Genomic DNA, 22,098 nt, shown 5'->3' on the forward strand with positions numbered 1-22,098 from the left:
CAAGAGGCTCTTGTTCCTCTTCACCTTCTGCCATTAGAGTGGTGTCATCTGCATATCTGTGGTTGTTTATATTTCTCCTGGCAATCTTGATTTCAGCTTGTGATTCATCCAGCCCAGCATTTTGCATGATATACTTACTCTGCATAGAAATTAAATAAGCAAAGTAACAATATACAGCCTTCTATTACTCCTTTCCCAGTTTTGAACCAGTCAGTTGTTCCATGTCTGGTTCTAACTATTGCTTCTTGGCCTGCATAAAGATTTCTCAGGAGGCACGTAAGTATTCCCATCTCTTTAGAGGTCTTTAGTGGTCTGGGATTCCCCTCTCTTTAGAATTTTCCACAGTTTTTTTGTGATCCACACAAAGACTTTCACATAGTTGATGAAGCAGATATTTTTCTGGAATTCCTTTGCTTTCTCTAGAATCCAGTAAATTGTCAATTTGATCTCTGGTTCCTCTGCCTTTTCTAAATCCAGCTTGTACATCTGGAAATTCTCAGTTCACATACTGCTAAAACCTAGTTGGAAGGATTTTGAGCATTACCTTGCTAACGTGTGAGATGAGTGCAAATGTCTGGTAGTTTGAACAGTCTTTGGCATTGTCCTTCTTTGGGATTGGAATGAAAACTGACCTTTTCCAGTCCTGTGGCCACTGCTGAGTTTCCCACATGTCCTGACACACTGAGTGCAGCACTTTAGTAGCTTCATCTTTTAGGATTTGAAACAGCTCAGCGGAAATTCCATCACCTTCACTAGCTTTGTTTGTAGTAATGCTTCCTAAGGCCCACTTGACTTCACACTCCGGGGCTGTCTGGCTCTAGGTGAGTGACCACACCATCATGGGTTTGGTCATTAGGACCTTCTTTGTATTCTTGCCACCTCTTCTTAATCTCTTCTGCTTCTCTTAGGTTGTTACTGTTCCTGTCCTTTATCGTGCCCATCCTCACACAAAATGTTCTCTTTATGTCTCCAGTTTTCTTGAAGAGATCTCTATCTTTCTTATTCTGTGGTTTTCCTTGATTTCTTTGCAGTGTTTACTTAAGAAGGCCTCATGTCTCCTTGCTGTTCTCTGGAACTTTACATTCATTTGGATATTTCTTTCCTTTTCTCCCTTGCTTTTTGCTTCTCTTTTCTCAGCTATTTGTAAGGCCTCCTCAGACAATCGCTGTGCCTTCTTGTGTTTCTTTTTGAGATGATTTTGGTTATTGCCTCCTGTAGAGTGTTGCAAACCTCTGTCCATAGTTCTTCAGGCACTCTGTCTACCAGATCTAATCCCTTGAATCTGTTCATCACCTGCACTGTAAATTCATAAGGAATTTGATTTCGGTCATATCTGAACGACCTAGTGGTTTTCCCTACTTTCTTCAATTTAAGCCTGAGTTTTGCAATGAAGAGTTCATGATCTGAGCCACAGTCAGCTCCCAGTCTTGTTTTTGCTGACTGTATAGAGATTGTCTATCTTTGGCTGCAAAGAATATAATCAGTCTGATTTCGGTATTGACCATCTGGTGATGTCCACGTGTAGTCTTCTCTTATGTTGTTGGAAAGAGGGTGTTTGCTATGACCAGTGCATTCCCTTGGCAAAACCCTGTTAGCCTTTGTCCTGCTTCATTTTATACTCCAAGGTCATCTTGCCTGTTACTCCAGGTATCCTCTTGACTTCCTTCTTTTGCATCCTAGTCCCCTATGATGAAAAGAACATCTCTTTTTGGTGTTAGTTCTAGAAGGTCTTGGAGGTCTTTGTAGAACCATTCAACTTCAGGTTCTTTGGCATTACGGTTGGGAGATAGACTTGGATTACTGTGATACTGAATGGTTTGCCTTGGAAATGAACTTGAGTTCATTCTGTCGTTTTTGAGATTGCACCCAAGTACTGCATTTCAGACTCTTGTTGACTGTCGGGCTATTGCATTTCTTCTAACATATTCTTGCCCACAGTAGTAGATATAATGGTCATCTGAATTAAATTCACCCATTCCCATCCATTTTAGTTCACTGATTCATAAAAATGTTGATGTTCACTCTTGCCATCTCCTGCTTGACCACTTCCAATTCACCTTGGTTCGTTGACCTGACATTCCAGGTTCCTATGCAATGATGTTCTTTAGAACGTTGGACTTTACTTTCACCACCAGACCCATCCAGAATTGAGCGTCATTTCCACTTTGGTCCAGCCACTTCATTCTTTCTGGAGCTATTGGTAATTGCCCTCTACTCTTCTGCAGTAGCATATTGGACACCTTCCTACCTGGGAGACTCATTCTTCTAAGATCAAGACTGAGTCTCTTTGATTACGTTTTATTTTAGGAATGATCTCAGAGTACTCAAAATGGGATGGCATTGAAACAGGAGAGGGGAGTTAGTGAACCCTCTCCCAGATGTCTGAACTGAGGCATAGCCCACTCTCCACATTTTGATACTAAGTTCAATATACATGTACATTTAACAAGACACGGTCAGAGAACAGGCTGTAGGGCTCTGTAGGGAGCACATGCGTTGCCAGGCTTCCTGAGTTGGGGCCCTGTGTGCTCGCTGTCCAGCAGAGGCAGCACTGTCCCACTGTGTCTGCTTCATTTCCTCTGAGCTGCGCCACAGCCCTGTCCTATTAGGCAGTCAGGCATCACCCCTGTTTGAGAGATGGAAACTCAAAGACGCTTCTTGATCTGTGTGGCTGATTTACGTGGACAGAGCGGTGATCTAGGAACTGAGCTTGGGTGAATTGCTGAAACTTAATAAATGATAAGGATAGAGGTTTGGTGATTTAAAAAAAGTATCTATACAGATACTCTATTTCGATTATACCTTGCAAATAAATACAAATAGCTCTAGAAATACTTTTGTTTTACTCCTTGGTCAGTAAAAATACCTATAAGAAAATTAGAGATACCAGCCACTAGTAGAAAGAAGTATTACCTCTTTGCTGTCGAAGAGGAAGTGAACACTAATCAGAATTAATACTGACGTAATTTGTGCCGGAGCATAAATTGTGTTAGTAAAATGAAAAGTTTCTACTAAATCTACAGAAATAACATAGAGTATCTGGCAGCATTTTTTTTTTATAGTTTTCAGGAACAAATATCAGTCATGTTCTAACTAATTATAGGACCTTTCCTCCACAGATGGCTTACTTGGTGTATAATTTTCTCCCTCTTTGCTAATATTTACTGAATCTTGGAAGAGACCGAGTCCAAAAGGCCTTTCATGAAATAAGACGATCTTTGGTCTTTTGAGGTCCGTCTCTTGTGTAGACTAGCACTTAGTGATCATTTCTGAGGTTTTGGCGCTTTGTCACCTGCCAGACAGAGCAATGTTTTAGGCATGAGCCACGGAGATATTTTTTAGAATTTGCAGTAATATTTTTGTCTGTAAAGTTCTAATCTAAATAAAGTCTTTAATTAGTAGGTGTTGACCTGTTTTAGACTCGTGAAAATCTAATGAAAGCTAGGATCCAGGAAAAGGCATTAAATGCGCTATATTTTGCAAATTAATTCAGGGATTTACTCACCAGCTTAATAGTGCTGGCTCTAAATGTATTTGACAGCTCCAAATCCACATTTATATCATTTTTATTAGCATTCAGAAGTCCTGAAAGAAAAGGCTGTCCATTGAAACGTATACTATTCTGTGCTCCTGTCTTATGAATTTGATTTGAATGGTTCCCTAACTATTTCCCTAGCTTCTCTATCTAGGTTATCCTTCAGTTCAGTTCATTTCAGTTCAGTCGCTTGGTCGTGTCCGACTCTTTGCCACCCCATGAGTTGCAGCACACCAGGCCCCCCTGTCCATCACCAACTCCCGGAGTTCACTGTCCATCAAGTCAGTGATGCCATCCAGCCATCTCATCCTTGGTCGTCCCTTCTCCTCCTGCCCCCAATCCCTCCTAGCATCAGAGTCTTTTCCAGTGAGTCAACTCTTCGCATGAGGTGGCCAAAGTATTGGAGTTTCAGCTTTAGCATCATTCCTTCCAAAGAAATCCCAGGGACAATCTTCAGAATGGATTGGTTGGATCTCCTTGCAGTCCAAGGGACTCTCAAGAGTCTTCTCCAACACCATAGTTCAAAAGCATCAATTCTTCGGCGCTCAGCCTTCTTCACAGTCCAACTCTCACATCCATACATGACCACAGGACAAACCATAGCCTTGACTAGATGACTTAGTCGGCAAAGTAATGTCTCTGCTTGTTAATATGCTGTCTAGGTTGGTCATAACTTTTCTTCCAAGGAGTAAGCGTCTTTTAATTTCATGGCTGCAGTCACCATCTGCAGTGATTTTGGAGCCCCCAAAAATAAAGTCTGACACTGTTTCCACTGTTTCCCCATCTATTTCCTATGAAGTGATGGGACCAGATGCCATGATCTTCGTTTTCTGAATGTTGAGCTTTAAGCCAACTTTTTCACTCTCCACTTTCACTTTCATCAAGAGGCTTTTTTTTTTAGTTCCTCTTCACTTTCTGCCATAAGGGTGGTGTCATCTGCATATCTGAGGTTATTGATGTTTCTCCTGGCAATCTTGATTCCAGCTTGTGTTTCTTCCAGTCCAGCGTTTCTCATGATGTACTCTACATAGAAGTTAAATAAGCAGGGTGACAATATACAGCCTTGACGTACTCCTTTTCCTATTTGGAACCAGTCTGTTGTTCCATGTCCAGTTCTAACTGTTGCTTCCTGACCTGCATACAGGTTTCTCAAGAGGCAGGTCAGGTGGTCTGGTATTCACATCTCTTTCAGAATTTTCCAGTTTATTGTGACCCACACAGTCAAAGGCTTTGGCATAGTCAATAAAGCAGAAATAGATGTTTTTCTGGAACTCTCTTGATTCTTCCATGATCCAGCAGATGTTGGCAATTTGATCTCTGGTTCCTCTGCCTTTTCTAAAACCAACTTGAACATCAGGAAGTTCATGGTTCGCGTATTGCTGAAGCCTAGCTTGGAGAATTTTGAGCATTACTTTTCTAGCATGTGAGATGAGTGCAATTGTGTGGTAATTTGAGCATTCTTTGGCATTGGCTTTCTTTGGGATTGGAATGAAAACTGACCTTTTCCAGTCCTGTGGCCACTGCTGAGTTTTCCAAATTTGCTGACATTGAGTGCAACACTTTCACAGCATCATCTTTCAGGATTTGAAATGGCTCAACTGGAATTCCATCACCTCCACTAGCTTTGTTCGTGGTGATGCTTTCTAAGGCCCACTTGACTTCACATTCCAGGATGTCTGGCTCTAGATGAGTGATCACACCATCGTGATTTTCTGGGTCATGAAGATCTTTTTTGTACAGTTCTTCTGTACAGTTCCACTGGAGAAGGGAATGGCAAACCACTTCAGTATTCTTGCCTTGAGAACCCCATGAACAGTATGAAAAGGCGAAATGATAGGATACTGAAAGAGGAACTCCCCGGGTCAGTAGGTGCCCAACACGCTACTGGAGATCAGTGGAGAAATAACTCCAGAAAGAATGAAGGGATGGAGCCAAAGCAAAAACAATACCCAGGTTAATTCTTGAGATACCCTTTAAAGAAGGAATTTAATCACAGCATCATTGAGATTTATCCTTTTATCTGTAAAGTTGCCCTCAGGGTGGCCAGAGTCTGAAAGCAGAGTCCAGGGATGAATGGCTGGGCCTGGGGGTGAGGTGCGCTTCAGGAGAGCACTGGCAGGTGATTGGTTCACCAGAACCTTAGCTTCACATAGGTAGAGTGGACAGATAAATTCCAGAAACTCCAAACTAGCTTTACTGGAAATCTAATGACTAGCCAGTTTATATAACTACGAGTAAAACTATTTTTCGTACTTGGGTTCTCAAATTTTAATGGTCAGTTTCCATGAAAGTGATAGTTAAGTTGACAGAGATGTGTTTATGTAAATTAAATAGCTAAATAAATTCTAGGTCAGTTGACGTGTTTTTAAATCCCTGCACTTTTGTAAAGGGAATTGATGACACTAAATTTCTTAAAAAGAGCAGTGTAAGAGCCAACCGGAAAATTCTGGGCTCCGCACCCTCTTGTGGGTCTGTTGCTTTGGGAACTGATCAGCTGAACATTCTGGTCTCGTTATGCTGTTTGTCCTGCTACTTGATTCTGTAAAGATGCGCGGAAGTTGTTTTTGACCATGTGATTAGCTTCCGTTGTGTTTCAAGTGCCTCGTTTTAATTGGTATGTTGGCATCTTTGTTTTTATGCAGACAAATGTGAATTCAAGGGCTCCCTGTCTGGCAGTAATGCAGGAATTACAAGCATTGAATTTGATAGTGCTGTAAGTACCTAATATCCATGGAAATGGGTGAGTTTAGAGGTGTTTAGAAACCATTTTTGACATCTGGTTCTTGAAATTTAAAAATAACCCACCTGGTTTCTCTGCTGTTTTTATCTTAATGTTAGAGAACGATGCCAATAGGTTAAAAATTCAGTGCTGAACATGAGTAGGTTGAAGATGGGTAGGGGAGACAGGTCTTGGTAACCCGGTTAGTCAGCATCTCTCCAGACTCGATAAGGCTCTGGTTTGGGCTGAGTCGGTGCAGGTGGAAAGGAGATGGTCTACAGCTGGGGGACAGCTCGGAGGTGAGGCTGGGGAGTCTGCGCCTCTGGGCTCGTGGACTTGGGCGGATGTAGAGAATTAGTACTTGCTCTTACCGAAATGGGGTGGAAGTGAGCACAGGGGGATGAGTTCCATTTTGAGCTGGAGGTGTAATATCTACCGCCTTCAGGCGAGGTTGAGCAGGCTCAGGAAAGAGGTCTGAAGTTAATGGGGACTGATTAGTTAACAGAATTCTGGTTATAACAGTATTTAGATCTGGTATATAGTTTTAGTCATCTAAACATTCTTGAGTTTGATATGAGGAAATTTGTATCATGTGAACTGAAGTTCTCTGTTTTTCCTTCTTCCCTTCTTTCCTGTAGGGATCTTACCTCTTAGCAGCTTCTAATGATTTTGCAAGCCGCATCTGGACCGTGGATGACTACCGGTTACGGGTAAGACCCAGTTAAGAAAGAAAGTACAGCCTCCAGACTTCCTGTGGGTGGGTATCGGTCACAAAATGTAGGAAATGGCAGAGTGATGCGTTAGGAGAATTGTGTGTTGTCCTGACCATCAGACTTGATTCCCCTGCGCTTTCCTCATTAGGGAAATTGATGTTTCCACTTCACATTCCTTGTCCAATATTCAGCTCTGAAATATTTGTGATAGGAAACCATCACATTTCCATGAAAGACTTTGGGATACTCCTGTTCATAAGAGCTAAGGTTTTTAGGTAGGTGTCACTGTTAACTTAACTTCAGCTGTTTTAGCACCAAAGTATAAGCTGTGTTTCTTAAGGACTCCAAGACTTAATCGCCTCACAAAGTAGAGCTGGAAAGTAAGCTATGGAGAAGTTTTTGTGGGTGCAGTTATGATAGAGATAAAACATCTCACACGAAGCCAGGAGACAGATGTACAGGAAAGCAAGAACTGTGGGTTCAGATGTTGAAGAAATCTGCAGTCTGAACCCACACTCACCAATAAGTCTCTTGGATTCTAAGACAAAGACAGAAATTTAATGGTTATATCACTTTTGTTCTAGTTAGAAGGCATAGATTAAAGACACGTTTTTCTCCTTAAGCTTGAAGCAACCTTCGCATGAGCTTGTTAAATAAAGGCTACTGAAAGATGAGGTGGAGGATTTACTTGACACTAATAGGCATTTTACCCCCTGAAAAAAACTTGACACAAACCTGTGCGTCAGCTCAGATGAAAAGCAGAGTGTGTGATGTGAAGATGAACTTTCTAGAGAGAATCTACAGGGAGGTGGGGAGCTGTGGCACAGCGGTCTGTGGGGTCGTCTCCAGTGGCCTGAGGCGGGTGCAGGGCCGGAGCCGGAAGAAAGGCTAGAGATGCACTGCTCGCTCACCCTGTCTTTCCATTTCCCTCAAGGAGCTGTATGGAAGCAGCCAGTGTAAGGTGCTAGCTAGGAAGATCCCCGGAGGAGGGCACGGCCTCCCATTCCGGTATTCCTGCTGGAGAATCCCTGTGGGCAGAGCAGCTTGGTGGGCTACAGTCCATGGGGTCGCAGAGTCAGACATGACTGAGCAGCTAAAGCATGGCATAGCACAGGTGCTAGCTCACACATACAGGGTTGTCATTCCTGATTCTTAGTTGAGAGACGATCCACGTGCAAAGCATGAGATGTGAGGATGACAAAGATGGCTGTCTGATGGCAGCTGAAGGGCCTGTCCCTGTTCTTCCTGGAGGAACGGGGTTGGGGACTGCCGGACGCCTGTGGGCAGGGCTGGGCGCCTCTGAGGTCCCAGGGCACGTCTGTTCAAAGGCTCAGATGCGTTTCCAGTTGAGGCCCGGCGGTCCCGCATCCTCAGCCGGGAAAGCTGGTCTAGCCTGTTCTGGCAGTGTCACGGTCCGTCCTGGGGCATGCCTTATCTAGGTAACCATCAGTTATTTGGTGGAAATGTCTGGTGGGGCTGGTTACTTCTGCAGGCACTAATTTGCCTGAAGGAGAGGGCATTTGCCTGGGTACCTTCTGTGTGTTAGACTCAGTAGTCAAGTGTGTTAGTGCTTTGTTGTTACTGTTCCGTCGTCCAGTCGTGTCTGACTCTTCGCAACCCCATGGACTGCAGCTCGCCTGGCCTCCCTGTCCCTCATCACCTCCCAGAGTTTGCCCCCAAGTTCATGTTCATTTGATCAGTGATGCTCTCTAGCTATCTCATCCTCTGATGCCCTCTTCTCCTTCTGCCCTCAAGTCTTTCCCAGCATCAGGGACTTTTCCAGTGAGTCGTCTGTTTGCATCAGATGACCAAAATACTGGAGCTTCAGCTCCAGCATCAGTCCTTCCAGTGAATATTCAGGGTTGATCTCCCCTAAGATTGACTGGTTTGATCTCCTTGCTGTCCAAGGGACTTTCAGGAGTCTCCTCCAGCACCACAGTTTGAAGGCATCAATTCTCTGGTGTTCTGCCTTCTTTACAGTCCAGCTCTCAGAACCGTGCGTGACCACTGGGAAGACGATAGCCTTGACTGTACGGACCTTTATCGATAGAGTAGTGTCTCTGCTTTTCAGCACACTGTCTAGGTTTGTCATCGCTTTCCTACCAAGAGGCAGTCTTCTAATTTCATGGCTGCAGTCACAGTCCTCAGTGATTTTGGAGCCTAAGAAGAGGAAATCTGTCACTACCTTTTCCCCTTTTATTTGTCATGCAGTAATGGGACTGGATGCGATGATCTTAATTTTTTTAATATTTAGTCTTAAACCGGCTCCTTCACCCTGATCAAGAAGCTCTTTAGTTCCTCTTTGCTCTCTGCCATTAGAGTGCTATCATATACATATCTGAGGTTGATGTTTTTCCTGCCTGTCTTGATTCTGGCTTGTAACTCACCCAGCCCGGCATTTCTCATGATGTGCTCAGCGTATAGGTTCAACAAACAGGGTGACAGCAGGTGACAGCCCTGTCCTACTCCTTTCTCGATCTTGAACCAGTCAGTTGTTCCATACAGGGTTCTAACAGCTGCTTCTTGACTCACGTACGGGTTTCTCAGGAGACAGGTAAGATGGTCTGGTATTCCCATCTCTCTGAGAGCTTTCTATAGTTTGTCATGATCTTCACAGTCAGAGGCTTTAGCGTAGTCAATGAAACAGATAGATGTTTTTCTGAAATTTCCTTGCTTTCTGTATAATCCAGCGAATGTTGACAGTTTGATCTCTAGTGCCTGTTCCTTTTCTGAACCCAGCTTGGACGTCTGGCTGAAGCCTAGCATGCAAGATTTTACTTACTAGCATGACCTTACTAGCGTGGGAGGTGAGTGCAGTTGAAATATTTAGCACATTCTTTGGTACTACCCTTCTTGGGAATTGGGTTGAGGATTGACCTTCTCTAGTCCTGTGGCCACTGCTGGGTCTTTGAGATTGGCTGACATAATGAGTGCAAAACCTTGATGGCATCATCCTTTAGGGATTTGAATAATTCTGCTGGAATTTCATTGCATCCACTAGCTGTATTATGTTATGTACGTTACTGCTTTTGATTCTCAGAAATCCAGGGCAGGTAGGTAGATGGGAAAACCGAGGCTCAGCTAAGCCCACAGAATTGCCTGGGGTCACGCAGTGAATAGATGAAAAGATGAGACTTGGGAATGAGGCCCGTGCTGTTGCCCGTGTTCACTGGCCTGAACCATTTTCAACTGAGATACAGCAAAACTTGTCTAAAGAGTGCAAAGGGAGACACAGTCTTCCTTACAGCTTAGGCCCTTAGGTGAGTGGAGCAAGGAGTTGTGTGCAGGATGGTATTTGTAGCTGGTAGAAGAGTTCTGAACAGGTAGGTGTCAGTTTTGGGTCTGAAATTGGGAAGAGAGCTGGAGGTAGAGTGAGCTGGTTTGCAGAGGTGGGCAAGTCTCACTGGAGGAGCTGCTGGAGCCTCAAGCTGGGTGCTGACGAGCTGGGGGCTGGTGCCAAGGCTTGTGGCAGCCTGTGTTGGACCAGGGCTCACAGCTGTGCCTGCTCACTTGGTAAATGTGTGACGGTGGTCAGGAGGCCTTTTTAGCAGGTTCCCGTGCCCACAGAAACGACATGAAACCCTTACCAGGGCTCAGGAAGTGAGTAGGCTCCCTGTCCAGAAGGCTCTGGCTTCTTTAGTTCGCAGAGGATGTTAGCAGGCTTGAATGGGCGTCCGTGTTCTCAAACACGAGATCCAAGCCCTGGTCAGTGTCCCCTCACCTTGTATGCTGAGGGGTGGTGTTGGGCGAGAGCAGAAGGCCGGGGTGGCTGGGCGAGTGCTCCCTTTAAATCCCTTCAGGAAAGGTGGCCTAGAAACAGCCTGGTGCTGAAGGGGTCCCTTGCAGAGAATGCCTTTCAAGGCGGGGTGTTTGCAACTGCCAAAAAAATCTTAAAGTGAAGTCGCTCAGTCGTGTCCGACTCTGCGACCCCATGGCCTGTAGCCCACCAGAGCCTGTAGCTCTTCCATCCACGGGGATTCTCCTGGCAAGAATACTGGGGAGGGTTGCCATTTCCTGCTCCAGGGGATCTTCCCAACCCAGGGATCGAACCTGGGTCTCCCGCATCATAGGCAAACGCTTTACCATCTGAGCCCCCAGGAAAGCCAGAAAAAAAAACCTCAAAGATTAGTGTGAAACTGAGGAACCGTGTTGAAGAAGCTGCCCTGCTGACTTCTCTAACGCTGATGTGGATAAAGGGCCTCAGTGTGGACTGACTCTCAGATGATGGTTTTTATTTCAGAAACCTCCTCATCAAGGTCTGCATTTCTCTGAGGTCACCTGTTTTGGTTGCCGTTAATGGTTACTGCCTGCATGGTGGGCAGCCCCTGCAGCACAGGGCAAGCCCGAGAGCAGAGAGCGCTCCGCTGGGAGACTCTGGCTGCTCTGACTTCAGAGCCCATGTTGGCTCTGAAAGAAGAAGATAAAACCTTGAAGTAGTGTTAGAAGTTAAATGTTAACTTTTTTTTTTTTGGCTGTTCTGGGTCTTCACTGCTTTGGTTGCACTTTCTCCAGTTGCAGCGAGCAAAGACAACTCTTCCTTGTGTGTGGGCTTTTCCTTGTGGTGGATTCTCTTGGTGCGGAGCACAGGCTCTAGGGTGTGTGGGCTCAGTAGTTGGGGAGCACAGGCTTAGTTGCTGTGCACCATGTGGGATCTTCCTGGACCAAGGCTCGAACCCACGTCCCCTGCATTGGCAGGTGGAAAGTATCAAAAATACTGAATGGGGAAAAGAATTGAAAATAAATCTGATCCACTTAAATTAACTTAAAAATCAATTTTTAAGTGAATCACTTCAGTTCAGTTCCATCGCTCAGTTGTGTCTGACTCTTTATGACCCCATGGACTGTAGCACGCCAGGCCTCCCTGTCCATCACCAACTCCTGGAGTTTACTCAGACTCATGTCCATCGAGTCGGTGATCCCATCCAACCATCTCATCCTCTGTTGTCCCCTTCTCCTCCCGCCTTCAATCTTTCCCAGCATCAAGGTCTTTGTAAATGAGTCAGCTCTTCGCATCAGGTGGCCAAAGTATTGGAGTTTCAGCTTCAGCATCAGTCCTTCTGATGAATATTCAGGACTGATTTCCTTTAGGATGGATTGGTTGGTTTTCCTTGCAGGAGCTACATTCCATACTATTGAGAGCATGGAGATGGAACTAGCTAGCTTCATTGAGGTTTTGTCTGACTGGACAAGAACAAGATAAGCAGGAATCCAGAGTTTTTAAAAGTAACACATGTGAAGAGCTAGGAAATAAGTCACAAGGAAGACTTAAATTCATAGAAGTTCATTGCAGTATCATTTCTGACTGTGAAACGTTTAAAGGGATCTAGGTGTCTGCTGGCCAAGAAAGTTTCGATTAGATTATAATCTCATTACTTGAAGATGGTTTACCTATTATAGACTGTTTGCCCATATTAATTACATCACAAAACCTCTGAAGGGTCAACTGTGCCATGTGCATGGGTCACCCTTCTAAGCAGCATGAGGAAGAGATTAGTCTTTTTTAGACTTAGAGACCCAGAGTATTCTGGCCAAACAGTGGGACCCCGAAACTGTGTATTTTCAGCTGTCACATGGAAAATTGCTTGTGCCGTGAAGTTAAAAGTGGATTCCCAGGCTACGCAGTTTTGAATGCAGTGGGTTACAAAGCTAAAACAACATTGTAAAGCAGTTACACTCCAATGGAGGGAAAAAAATGTACAGAAACAAACAAAAATGCAGTGGATAAATATGTAGGGATATTTCCGTATGCAGTTAGGGTCAGCACAGTGAGTGCATTGGCATTGCCCACTTAACGAGCAGTGTCTTTTCCTCCCTGTGTGTGTGAAAAGCGATTTCAAATTTTTGGTGAAATAGTTTTTTACTAACAGCTTACATAGCATGAGAAGTAGCTGCACGAGTTTTTGGTCTTTCCCCAGGGTTTGTGCAGATTAGATGATTTCTACTGAGCATTGCTCAGTAGAACAGGTTAAATATACTGTATTTAACATAAGCTTTGTTGCTAGAGCTTTCTTGATCTTTTCAGAAGGATCAGTAGGGAGTTGTCACACAGCCTCAGCATGGCTGCCACCTGGCTGGCCGCGATTGTAGGATGCTGTTCCAGCTTCAGAAAGGTTTAAACGTGAGAGGAAGGAGTCTTGGAGTCCGGGCAGACTTCCCTTTCTAAAAGAGGAAGTACATGCAGCCCTGAGCTTTCTGTTCCTGTGATGGTGTAGAGTTGTTCTACTGGGCAGAGAGGGAAAGTTGGTATCTAAAATGTTAACTCTCAACTTTGAGATCTGAGCTCAGGGATTTGGAGTGAAACCCAGGAAGGTAGCAGTTATAGTAAGTATATTAGGGTCTTTCAGAAGCTGGTTTTTGGGGTGGTGATGATGGTATTCCCTGGCGAACCAGTGGTTACTGTGCCACACTTTCACTGCCAAGGGCACAGGTTCAGTTCCTGGTTGGGGAACTAAAATCCATCATCAAAAAAAAAAAGCCCCTTTTAAAAAAAATTATAAGAAACACTGGTGAATAGTTGAATGCCTTCTGAGCTTCTGAGATTTCCACACATAAATATGTTGATCCATGTTGAGAAATAGGAAAGGGGCTGACTCCCCAAATCCTTTCCCTGGCCACTCTGGGAAGACGCCGTGGCTGGCACCCCACAGCTGGTCACAAAAAGATGTGATTGTTGGGAAAGCTGGACTCTGTGGCTGTGGTCTGATGTTTCAAGCTGAGACCTCTGAAAAACTCCTGGAAGTCTTAATTGTTTATCTAAAGAGTCCTGATGTTTCCTTTTATAAATTATGCCTCCAGTGATCCTGCCTGGCCTGACTTTAAATAGGAAACTGACTTTTTATAATTCAGACTTCCAGAAAATGGCAAGAATAGTACGGAGAGGTATCTGTAATAGTGCTTATTTCAAGAAGGTGCTCATCTCCTTCCCCCTTTTTTAAGTTGTGTAATTAGCCTCGATAGAGGATACAGATTCAGGAAGTTTCTACGTGTGTTTTTTTTTAACGCTTGGAAGACAAACGTTATTTTTCTGTAACACACAAGATTAAAGAAGCAGCATAAATCTAATAATATTAAGTAGATACCATTTGTATACGTGTTGTTCTTTTCCGTTTCGTTGGTTAGTGAGACTAAATGCAGATATCCTATTTTTATTTGCATTCTGTATGCTGTCTTTAGTAGAGCCTTTACTGAGTACTTCATTATACTTTTTTTATGCATCCTTTTTTTTTTTCAAATTGACCTACCACACTGTTAATCCCAGATGCACAAAATTGTGGTTCATTATTCCTATACATTGCCAGATTATCATCACCATACATCCAGCTATCATCTGTCAGCGAAGTCATTGCAGTGTTATTAACTGTACCCCCGGCTGCAGATCCCATCCCTGTGAACCCTTTTGTAACTGGGAGTTGGTGCTTCTTAATCTCTCGCATCTTTTTTCTCATACCCGCCACTCCCCCCACAACCATGAGTATGTTCTCTAGATCTGAGTCTGTTTCTGTTTTGTATGGTGTTAAGTTTGGTTTTTAAATCCCACATACAAGTAGAATTGTATGGTACCCGTCTCTGTCTGACTCGTTTCTCTTAGCATAACACCATCTAGGTTCCTCCATGTTGTCACAGATGGCAAAATTTCATTCTTTTTTTATGACTTGATACTCCGTTGTATATATTTACCGTGTCTTTATTCATTTGTCTACCATCGGGCACTTAACTTGCTTCCATATCTTAACTGTTGTGATTAATGCTGCAGTGAAAATAGGGGTGCGTATATCTTTTCAAATTGGTGGTTTTGTTTTCTTTGGGAAAAGTACCCAGAAATAGAATTGGTGGATCATACGGGGTTTCAGTTTTTTAATTTTTAGAGGGCTTGTTCTTACAGTTTTCTTAGTGGCTACACCAGCTTACATTTCTCACGTATCTGTTGGCCATCTGTGTGTGTTTTTTTGAAAAAATGTCTGGGTCCTCTGTCTGCTCTTCCCTTATTCTGAGGATGTGGCCATGTGAAGTTTGTTCAAGTGGTGTTGGATTTTTCATTTTTCTATTACCTTTTTTTTTTAACTTTTATTTATGATGGGAGGTTTATCCTCCTCTTCTTGATTCCTCACCTGTGGAAAGTACCCAGAGACAGGCTTTCTGGGTGTTTCCCTGAGCCACTCACCCTTTTGCCTCAGTTCTCCTGACTGAACCTCAGGGTGTCTGGAGGCCCTGGCTCCCTGGCAGCTGGCCCCTGACTGCCAGCGTTGCGCCCAGTGGCTCACCCTGGCTATGTTCTGTTCTTCTAGCACACGCTCACGGGACACAGCGGCAAAGTGCTGTCTGCCAAGTTCCTGCTGGACAACGCGCGTATCGTTTCTGGAAGTCACGACCGGACCCTCAAACTCTGGGATCTACGCAGCAAAGTCTGTGAGGAAATTCAGTCTCTGTCTGTGAACAATTCGATACTAACCGCGGAGCTGTCTGTTTCTGCGTTAAAGCCTGCATCTAGTGTGATACACTTTGAATTTCAAGTCTGGTCTCATGTCGGGTGGCGATGATGTAGGGACTGTTTTTCGAGTTTGGAGCTTCGTTTACATAAACAGTTCCAATGGCTTAAGTAAGGGTGAGGGGCAGTGGTGCACCGCGCGCAGCCCTGGAGGGGCTCTGTGTGACTGCTCGTGTTCGGCTTTCTTTCAGGCATAAAGACGGTATTTGCGGGATCCAGCTGCAATGACATCGTCTGCACAGAGCAGTGTGTGATGAGTGGACATTTTGACAAGAAAATTCGTTTCTGGGACATCCGGTAAAACACCCGCGAGCCTGGAGGGGAGGCAGATGAGGGGGCAGTGGAACTGTGCTGGTGTCTCGTGCGTGGGCTGCGCTTCTGCCCTGGAAATGGCAGAGGCGGCTCCAGTCAGCGTCATCTTCCCTGTTGGATAGTCTTTGCCCTGGAGTAGAATGCCATAGTCGTCACCTCTGAGCGTGCCCTATGCCCTCACTAGTCGCTTTACTAGCTGCTAGGTCAACAGCTGAACAACTAGGTTGTCAGGTAGATTCAGGTGTAACTGGGGAGACCGACATACAAGTCTGCAGGGTGTGCTGAAGCGGGGCTGGGCACCAGTGTCCAAGGACGTTAAAGACTGTCTCTCAAGATGAGTCTAGAGAAGAGCCCCAGAGGGAAGCTGGCAGGGCGAGTCAGCCGAGGGCAGACGAGACTAACAGAGTAGGTGGGATCGGATTGCCGCAGGCTTTGGACGCCATTGATGAATGACTTGATCTTATAAGCTGTCGGGTGTTTAGCCAGAGATTCCTTCAGGAGAGTCTGGTAGATTACATTGGCAGTTTTAAAGGTTGTCTGAGGAGCCGGGAAGTCACCGAAGCCTTGAGGAGCTGAACTCAGGGCAGTAGAGGGCGATGTGGAGCTAGAGTCGGTTCCTGGGAGAGTTTGGACAGAGCTCCTTACAAGCTAGATGTGGAGGGTGAGGAAGGGGAGAAAGAAGTAAAGCAAGATAGGATGCAGTGAACATATTCAGAAAAGGGCATTAATTGGCAGCTTCTGATAGAGTATTTGGGAAAACAGAATTTTTGAGAAGTTGGATGGGAGAGAAATTGAGACATCCTCACAGGAGGACTTTGAAGACGTGAGAGTTGATTTATTAGAGCTGGTCTGTGAAACGACAGAAGGGCAGCACTCAGGGAGCTGTCCTGAGGGCTGAGTGGCTGGAAATGGACAGAAAGCTGAGGTCTCGGAGATGGGCCAGGTGTGGGGAGTAAACGGGGAGGCGTCTAGTCAGGCTGAGACTGGGTTGGTTAGAAGTGGGTAACTGGTGGTTAGCTCCAGGTGTACTGGTTGGCTGACACTTGAACTGAAGTATGGAATTATAGAGCTAAACTGGATGTTAGAAGGCTCCTGTTCCATCCCCTAATTTAACAGATGAAGACCCCAAGTCCCAGGAGATGGAGCGGCAGCAATAAAGTAAACTGTCTTACTTCGTTATGGTTTGGGATAGGAAATCTTTTCATTGAAAGTTTACAACAGAATGACCACAGAAGGGTTTGTAGCTCCTTTGGCTGTATCACCAGCAGGGCCCAGTCCAGGACTGCCTTTCACAGACCTGGCATGGACCACGGCCCAGAGGAGAACTGGGGGAAGAAAAGGAAGAAGAACAGGTGGCCAGGCTCTGTGTCTAGAGTTTGCCAGGATGGGTTGGAAGGCCTGGGAGCTGAACTTTGTACGACAGGATTCCCGGGAGAGTCCACACTTGTCCATAGAAGGCAGCCCAGACCCGCTAAAGCAGATTTACATCTCTTTGGATAAGCTGAAATGATAAAATTGAAGTAATACAAATTAAACAGTAGCCCTGCTTAGTTCATACTGATCAGAAGCTCTGATTGGCAATTACTATATTTCAGAAATGCGCAAGGAAATTCTTAACAGTTTCAGAGTTCTGATACTCACAACTACTTAATAGAATCTGTTGATGGCAAAATAATTAAGGCCGAGGCTGAGGTGGTTTGTGTGGGGTTGGGAGCGCTTCCGCTATCCTTGAAGAGTAGTGCGTTCTCGTTGAATTACCTACTCTTCCCACTCCATGGCATGCCACCCTGCTTGGAATGGGGAAGTTCTGACCTTTCTGTTACATTTTCGCAGATTTTCCATCTTTTTTGTAGGTCAGAGAGTATTGTCCGAGAGATGGAGCTCTTGGGAAAGATCACTGCCCTGGACTTAAACCCAGAAAGAACTGAACTCCTCAGCTGCTCTCGAGATGACCTGCTGAAAATTATAGACCTACGAATAAATGCTGTCAGACAGACATTCAGGTAACTGAAGACACTCTGGTTGGGTTTCCAGAGGCCTGCCTGCACTTACGCCCTGAGTGGCATGGACTCCGCAGTAACGGTGCCGTCCTCTGTTTCAGTGCACCAGGCTTCAAATGCGGCTCCGACTGGACGAGAGCTGTGTTCAGGTTAGTGGGGAGGTGCGCCTCCTGCCCCAGCCCGCCCACCCCAGCACGGCTCATCTCAGGTTAGAGCAGGGGCCTCCTCCCACTGGGAAATGAGCTGAATCTGTACAGCATCTCCATGCAAGCAAGTGTCTGGGAGTGAACCTGCAAGTTCAGTCCTGGACGTTGCTGTCACTCCCTCTTTCTGAAATGTCCCTTCGGTGACTGAGAATGTGTGCCATCCCGGAAGGTGCGGTGATGGACTGGTTTGTTCTCTGTCTACTCATTACAGTAGAGCTCTGAGAGCTTTTTGGGAAGGGTGGGGAGTCTGCTGGAGCACAGTGGAAGGGGCTCCCTCCCTTTCCTGTTCTCCTGTTTGAGTGTGGCCGTTCTCACAGACACTGCCAGGGTCAGGGCTAGTACTGTGGGGAAGGTCCTCCGCAGTTCACACGTCGTTCCTTTTCTGTTTTCGCTGAACCGTGTGACCAGGCAGTCCACCAGCTCAGGGAAACCCTTCAGCACTTGGGGTTGCCTTGACTTCCCTGTGTGCTTGACATGACTGGGGACTTGTGCCCCACAGAAGTACTGCGGTGGCACCATTTCTCAGTAGCTGGTGAGGCCAGATAACAGTCTAGCAGCTTTCAGCCAAAAAGGCTGTGAATAGCATCTCGGAGGTCCTGGGTACTCAGGAGTGGTCATGAGTTTGACTCGTAAGCGAAGAGCAAACCTTGATTTCCTGGGGAGAGGTCCGCGTGAGGATGCTGACTTGAGAGTGGGTGACGGACGCCATTTCGCTTGTGTGTCCTCCAGCCCTGACGGCAGTTATGTAGCAGCGGGCGCGGCCGAGGGCTCGCTGTACATCTGGAACGTGCTGTCCGGGAAAGTGGAGAAGATCCTCTCAAAGCATCACAGGTGAGACAGCAGCCCTTGTGAGGCGCTGAGCAGGCCTGTGGCTCCATCCCAGGGGCCGATGCTCTCCTGGGCATGGGCCCGGGTCGACCCCACGAGGGCCATGTCTGCTCGGGTGCTCTGCTACGGGTGAGGTCAGTGGAGCGAAGCTGGGGCCGTTCTCACCGGACCGCAGACCGCTGGGTCCTGCTCGTTTACGTTCCGGGACAAGTTGGGGCGGCCACTGGAGAAAGGCTTGGAGCTTGCGTTCTGCCTCTTTGATTGTGTGCGCGCCCCTGCTTCCTCCCGCCCCTTCACTGCTCTCCGCCCCCTCTGCGGCCCTGCCTCCCTTCTAGTCCCTTTCCTCAGGAAACTGACTGCTTGTGACCACTGGTTTTCACATACTTTCCCCCAGGCACCTTTCTCTCTCAGCTTCGGCCTGTCCCCACAAGCTCAGCTGCTGCTGAGAAGGCAGGCCGCTCACTGCCCGCCCTGAGGTGCTCCTCTTAATTCTCTCAGAGCTACTCCCTGAGGGCAAATGTGATAAGGCCTGGCTCCCTTTCTTCCTAAACTGCCTCCTGGAATCATGGCGGGCTTCTTTTGCTCTGTGAGCGCCTGCCTGTGCGTGGGGGGCCACACTGGCGTTAAACCGGGTGCTAGGACAGGCCTGACTGACTCCCTGCTGGCGAGAGAGCCTTGGAGGGAGCCTGGCGCTCGGCTCACTGAGGTCTCACCCGTGTCCCCACCTCTCCCTTTGAAGCTCGTCCATCAACGCGGTGGCCTGGTCCCCCGCCGGCTCCCACGTGGTCACTGTGGACAAAGGAAGTAAGGCCGTGCTGTGGTCGGAGTATTGACAGCCCCTCGTCAGGAGAGAGCGATCTGGAGCTGGAGGAGCAGGCGGGCCCCACAGCTCTGTCCTGGCAGGTGGCGAGTTGGGTGTGGCTTTGACCTCCCGAGAAGAGCTCCAGCCAGGGCCCTGGGGCCTGCCTGCGAGCAGGGTTCCTGAGGGTCACGGCTGAGGCCCCTCCCAGCCTGAAAGAGTTAACACTGAAAACACTGATGCTGCGGTCCCTCAGCCAGAGGCTCAGGGTCCTGCCCTGATTCGAGGGGGGAAACGACACTACTGGCGCCCGTCTCGCATACCTCAGTGTGGGGCGCGCGGGCGCCCGCGCTCTCCTGGGCGACAGTGCCAAAGGTGCCCCCACGCCGGGGCATTGGTTCTCCCCCGTGCTTTCTCCCGTCCTCCAGGGTCGGTCCTGGCCTGATGCATGTCCTGTCACCTTGGGTCGTTTTCCCAGGGAACCTGCTTTAATCATTGGATCAACAGAAACCCGAACAGGATCCCCCGCCCCACCCTTAGCCCGTGGGGCTGCCCTGGTCTCTGAGGAGACGTGGGCCTGGGGTCCTCCCTGCTGCTCTGTGTCTGTGTTAGAGGCTCTTACTCTGGTCTCATCTGATCACTGTTGAAATTTCCCTAGCTCTCCCGAAGTGTTCTTGGAAAGCAACTGTTCTTCAAAACTGCCTCTCCCCACCCCTGCTGCCAACAGTTCTACATATCTATTCCTTGACTAAGAAATAAATCTGTTTCATAAAAAAAAAAAAAAACGGGGGGCGGGGGTAGCAGAGGAAGCGCAGAACACTCTCCAGAAGAGCGGGTGTGCTGTCAGTCAGCGAAGACTGATTTCCCGAATCACCTGGAGCGTCCCGGCCACTGGCCCTCCACCTTCTTCCCGCCACACTGGGGTGAGGGTGGCTGGCGGGTGGGATTGGAGGCCTCGGGTGAGTCATCCCCGAGCCAGCAGTTCCGGGCCGTGCCCCTTTGCCAGGCCTACGTGCAATACCCCATCGGTGCTTTAGTGCAGGAAGCCCATTCCAGGAAGCGTGGGAATGCCATCTTTAGATTTCAGGACGTGTGACAAGGCCAGGGAAAAACTGGCCTGTGCAGTTTTTAAAAAAAAAAAAAAAAACAAAACACGTGTCTTTACCATCTTAGTTGTTTGTAAAATTTTAGTTTCTTGAGCGGCTGAAACACCATTATTTTTTATCACTTACTCATTTGCACTTTATTTTTTTTTCCTTCCATACTTGTTCTCCAGACAGTTGTTGGGGGCGAGTGCTAGGGCAGGGCGAGGGGGAGTGATTCACGTGCCCCGTTTTCCCCTGCCCTCGCCTCCCTCATCTGCTGTCCGGAGGACTTGCGTTGAGAGGAGTTGAAGTTCACAGGCCAGGGCACATCTTTTATTTATTTAATTACGTTGCCCAACAGAACTTGATTGTAAATAAAAGAAGAAATCTGTTATATACTTTTCAAAACTCCATGCCTCTTGGTGGTTATTTTATTTGTCTTCATCCTAAGGGCAAAAAGCTGTTTCTTTGATTTATTTTCCTGGTACTCATTCGTTTGTAAATAACGGTTAATACTTTCCCAGTGCCTTTCCTCGTGGTTCATTGTTACTGCTGCCTGTAAACGGCAGTGTTCCAGTTCCGCGTTACTCGCAGATCTTAACTGAGTCTAGAAAAGGCTGTCTTCAGGATTTTGGTAGCTGTGTGGTATGCTCCACACCGGGGCCATAGGAGCCCCGGTGCCCCCACTGGAGACGCTGTCCATAGGACAGATCATGAACTGTGAGTCTCGCAGCCTCCAGGCTTCTGTGCTGACGGGGCATAAATTTCCTCACTGGGGAGCGATTTATTCAGAGCAGCTCAAGATATCTAGAAGCAGCCTTGTGCCATAACAAATTAGTGTCTCCCTGGAGTATCCCCCCCGCTCCCGAGGACCTCTGTCCAGCCCGTCACCACACAGTTGCCCAGCAGCTCAAGTTGGGGTTCCATCATGACCTGAAGTCTCAGCGGCGGCCAGACAGTGGAAAGAGGGGAGCCCATGGCAGTCACTTTCAAGGAGGTAAGTCATCCTTCAGAAAGGCTGAAAGCAAGCAGGCCAGCAGCCTGATGGTCCTGTTTTCCTTGACTTTGCAGGGGAGCATGTCTGCTCTCCAGCTCACCCAGCCGTCAAGGCTGGGGTACAGGGTGGGCTCCCACCGTGGTGGGGCTTCCCTCCACCTCAGGTCTTTTCTCTGTCACTCAGGCCCTCTGGGCGCCTCCCCCAGTGCTCCTGGTTCCATTGGTCAGGGCAGGAGTGGGCATCGGAGTTTTCAAAATTGCCCTGAGCGAATCCTGGCTGGTTGGAGCTGGGTGGGCTATGATCCAGACATTAGCCTGTCTCAGGTTGACAGTTCAAGACTTAAAATTTATATTCCCAGGAAGTCCCTGTCAGGTGGTTAGGATTCAGCACTTCCTCTGCAAGGGGCGTGGGTTCAGTCC

At 47.0% G+C, this 22,098-nt stretch overlaps 1 protein-coding gene across 5 annotated transcripts in view; it reads left to right on the forward strand.

The window, feature by feature from the left end:
• The window catches only part of ATG16L1 (autophagy related 16 like 1), a 44,181-nt gene extending 23,086 nt beyond the window's left edge, over positions 1–21,095 (forward strand). For all 5 annotated transcript variants that reach the window (XM_040231806.1, XM_040231807.1, XM_040231808.1 and 2 more), the window contains 8 exons: positions 6,178–6,248; positions 6,893–6,964; positions 15,253–15,373; positions 15,644–15,749; positions 17,618–17,767; positions 17,866–17,913; positions 18,700–18,801; positions 19,538–21,095. In XM_040231806.1, the coding sequence (XP_040087740.1) occupies positions 6,178–6,248; positions 6,893–6,964; positions 15,253–15,373; positions 15,644–15,749; positions 17,618–17,767; positions 17,866–17,913; positions 18,700–18,801; positions 19,538–19,631 (764 nt within the window). In that variant the 3' untranslated portion in view covers positions 19,632–21,095. The remainder of the gene's footprint in view (positions 1–6,177; positions 6,249–6,892; positions 6,965–15,252; positions 15,374–15,643; positions 15,750–17,617; positions 17,768–17,865; positions 17,914–18,699; positions 18,802–19,537) is intronic.
• The last annotated feature ends 1,003 nt before the right edge of the window (positions 21,096–22,098 follow it).

This window comes from Oryx dammah, unplaced genomic scaffold (assembly GCF_014754425.2).
Source record: "Oryx dammah isolate SB20612 unplaced genomic scaffold, SCBI_Odam_1.1 HiC_scaffold_28, whole genome shotgun sequence".
Taxonomy (NCBI): Eukaryota; Metazoa; Chordata; class Mammalia; order Artiodactyla; family Bovidae; genus Oryx; species Oryx dammah.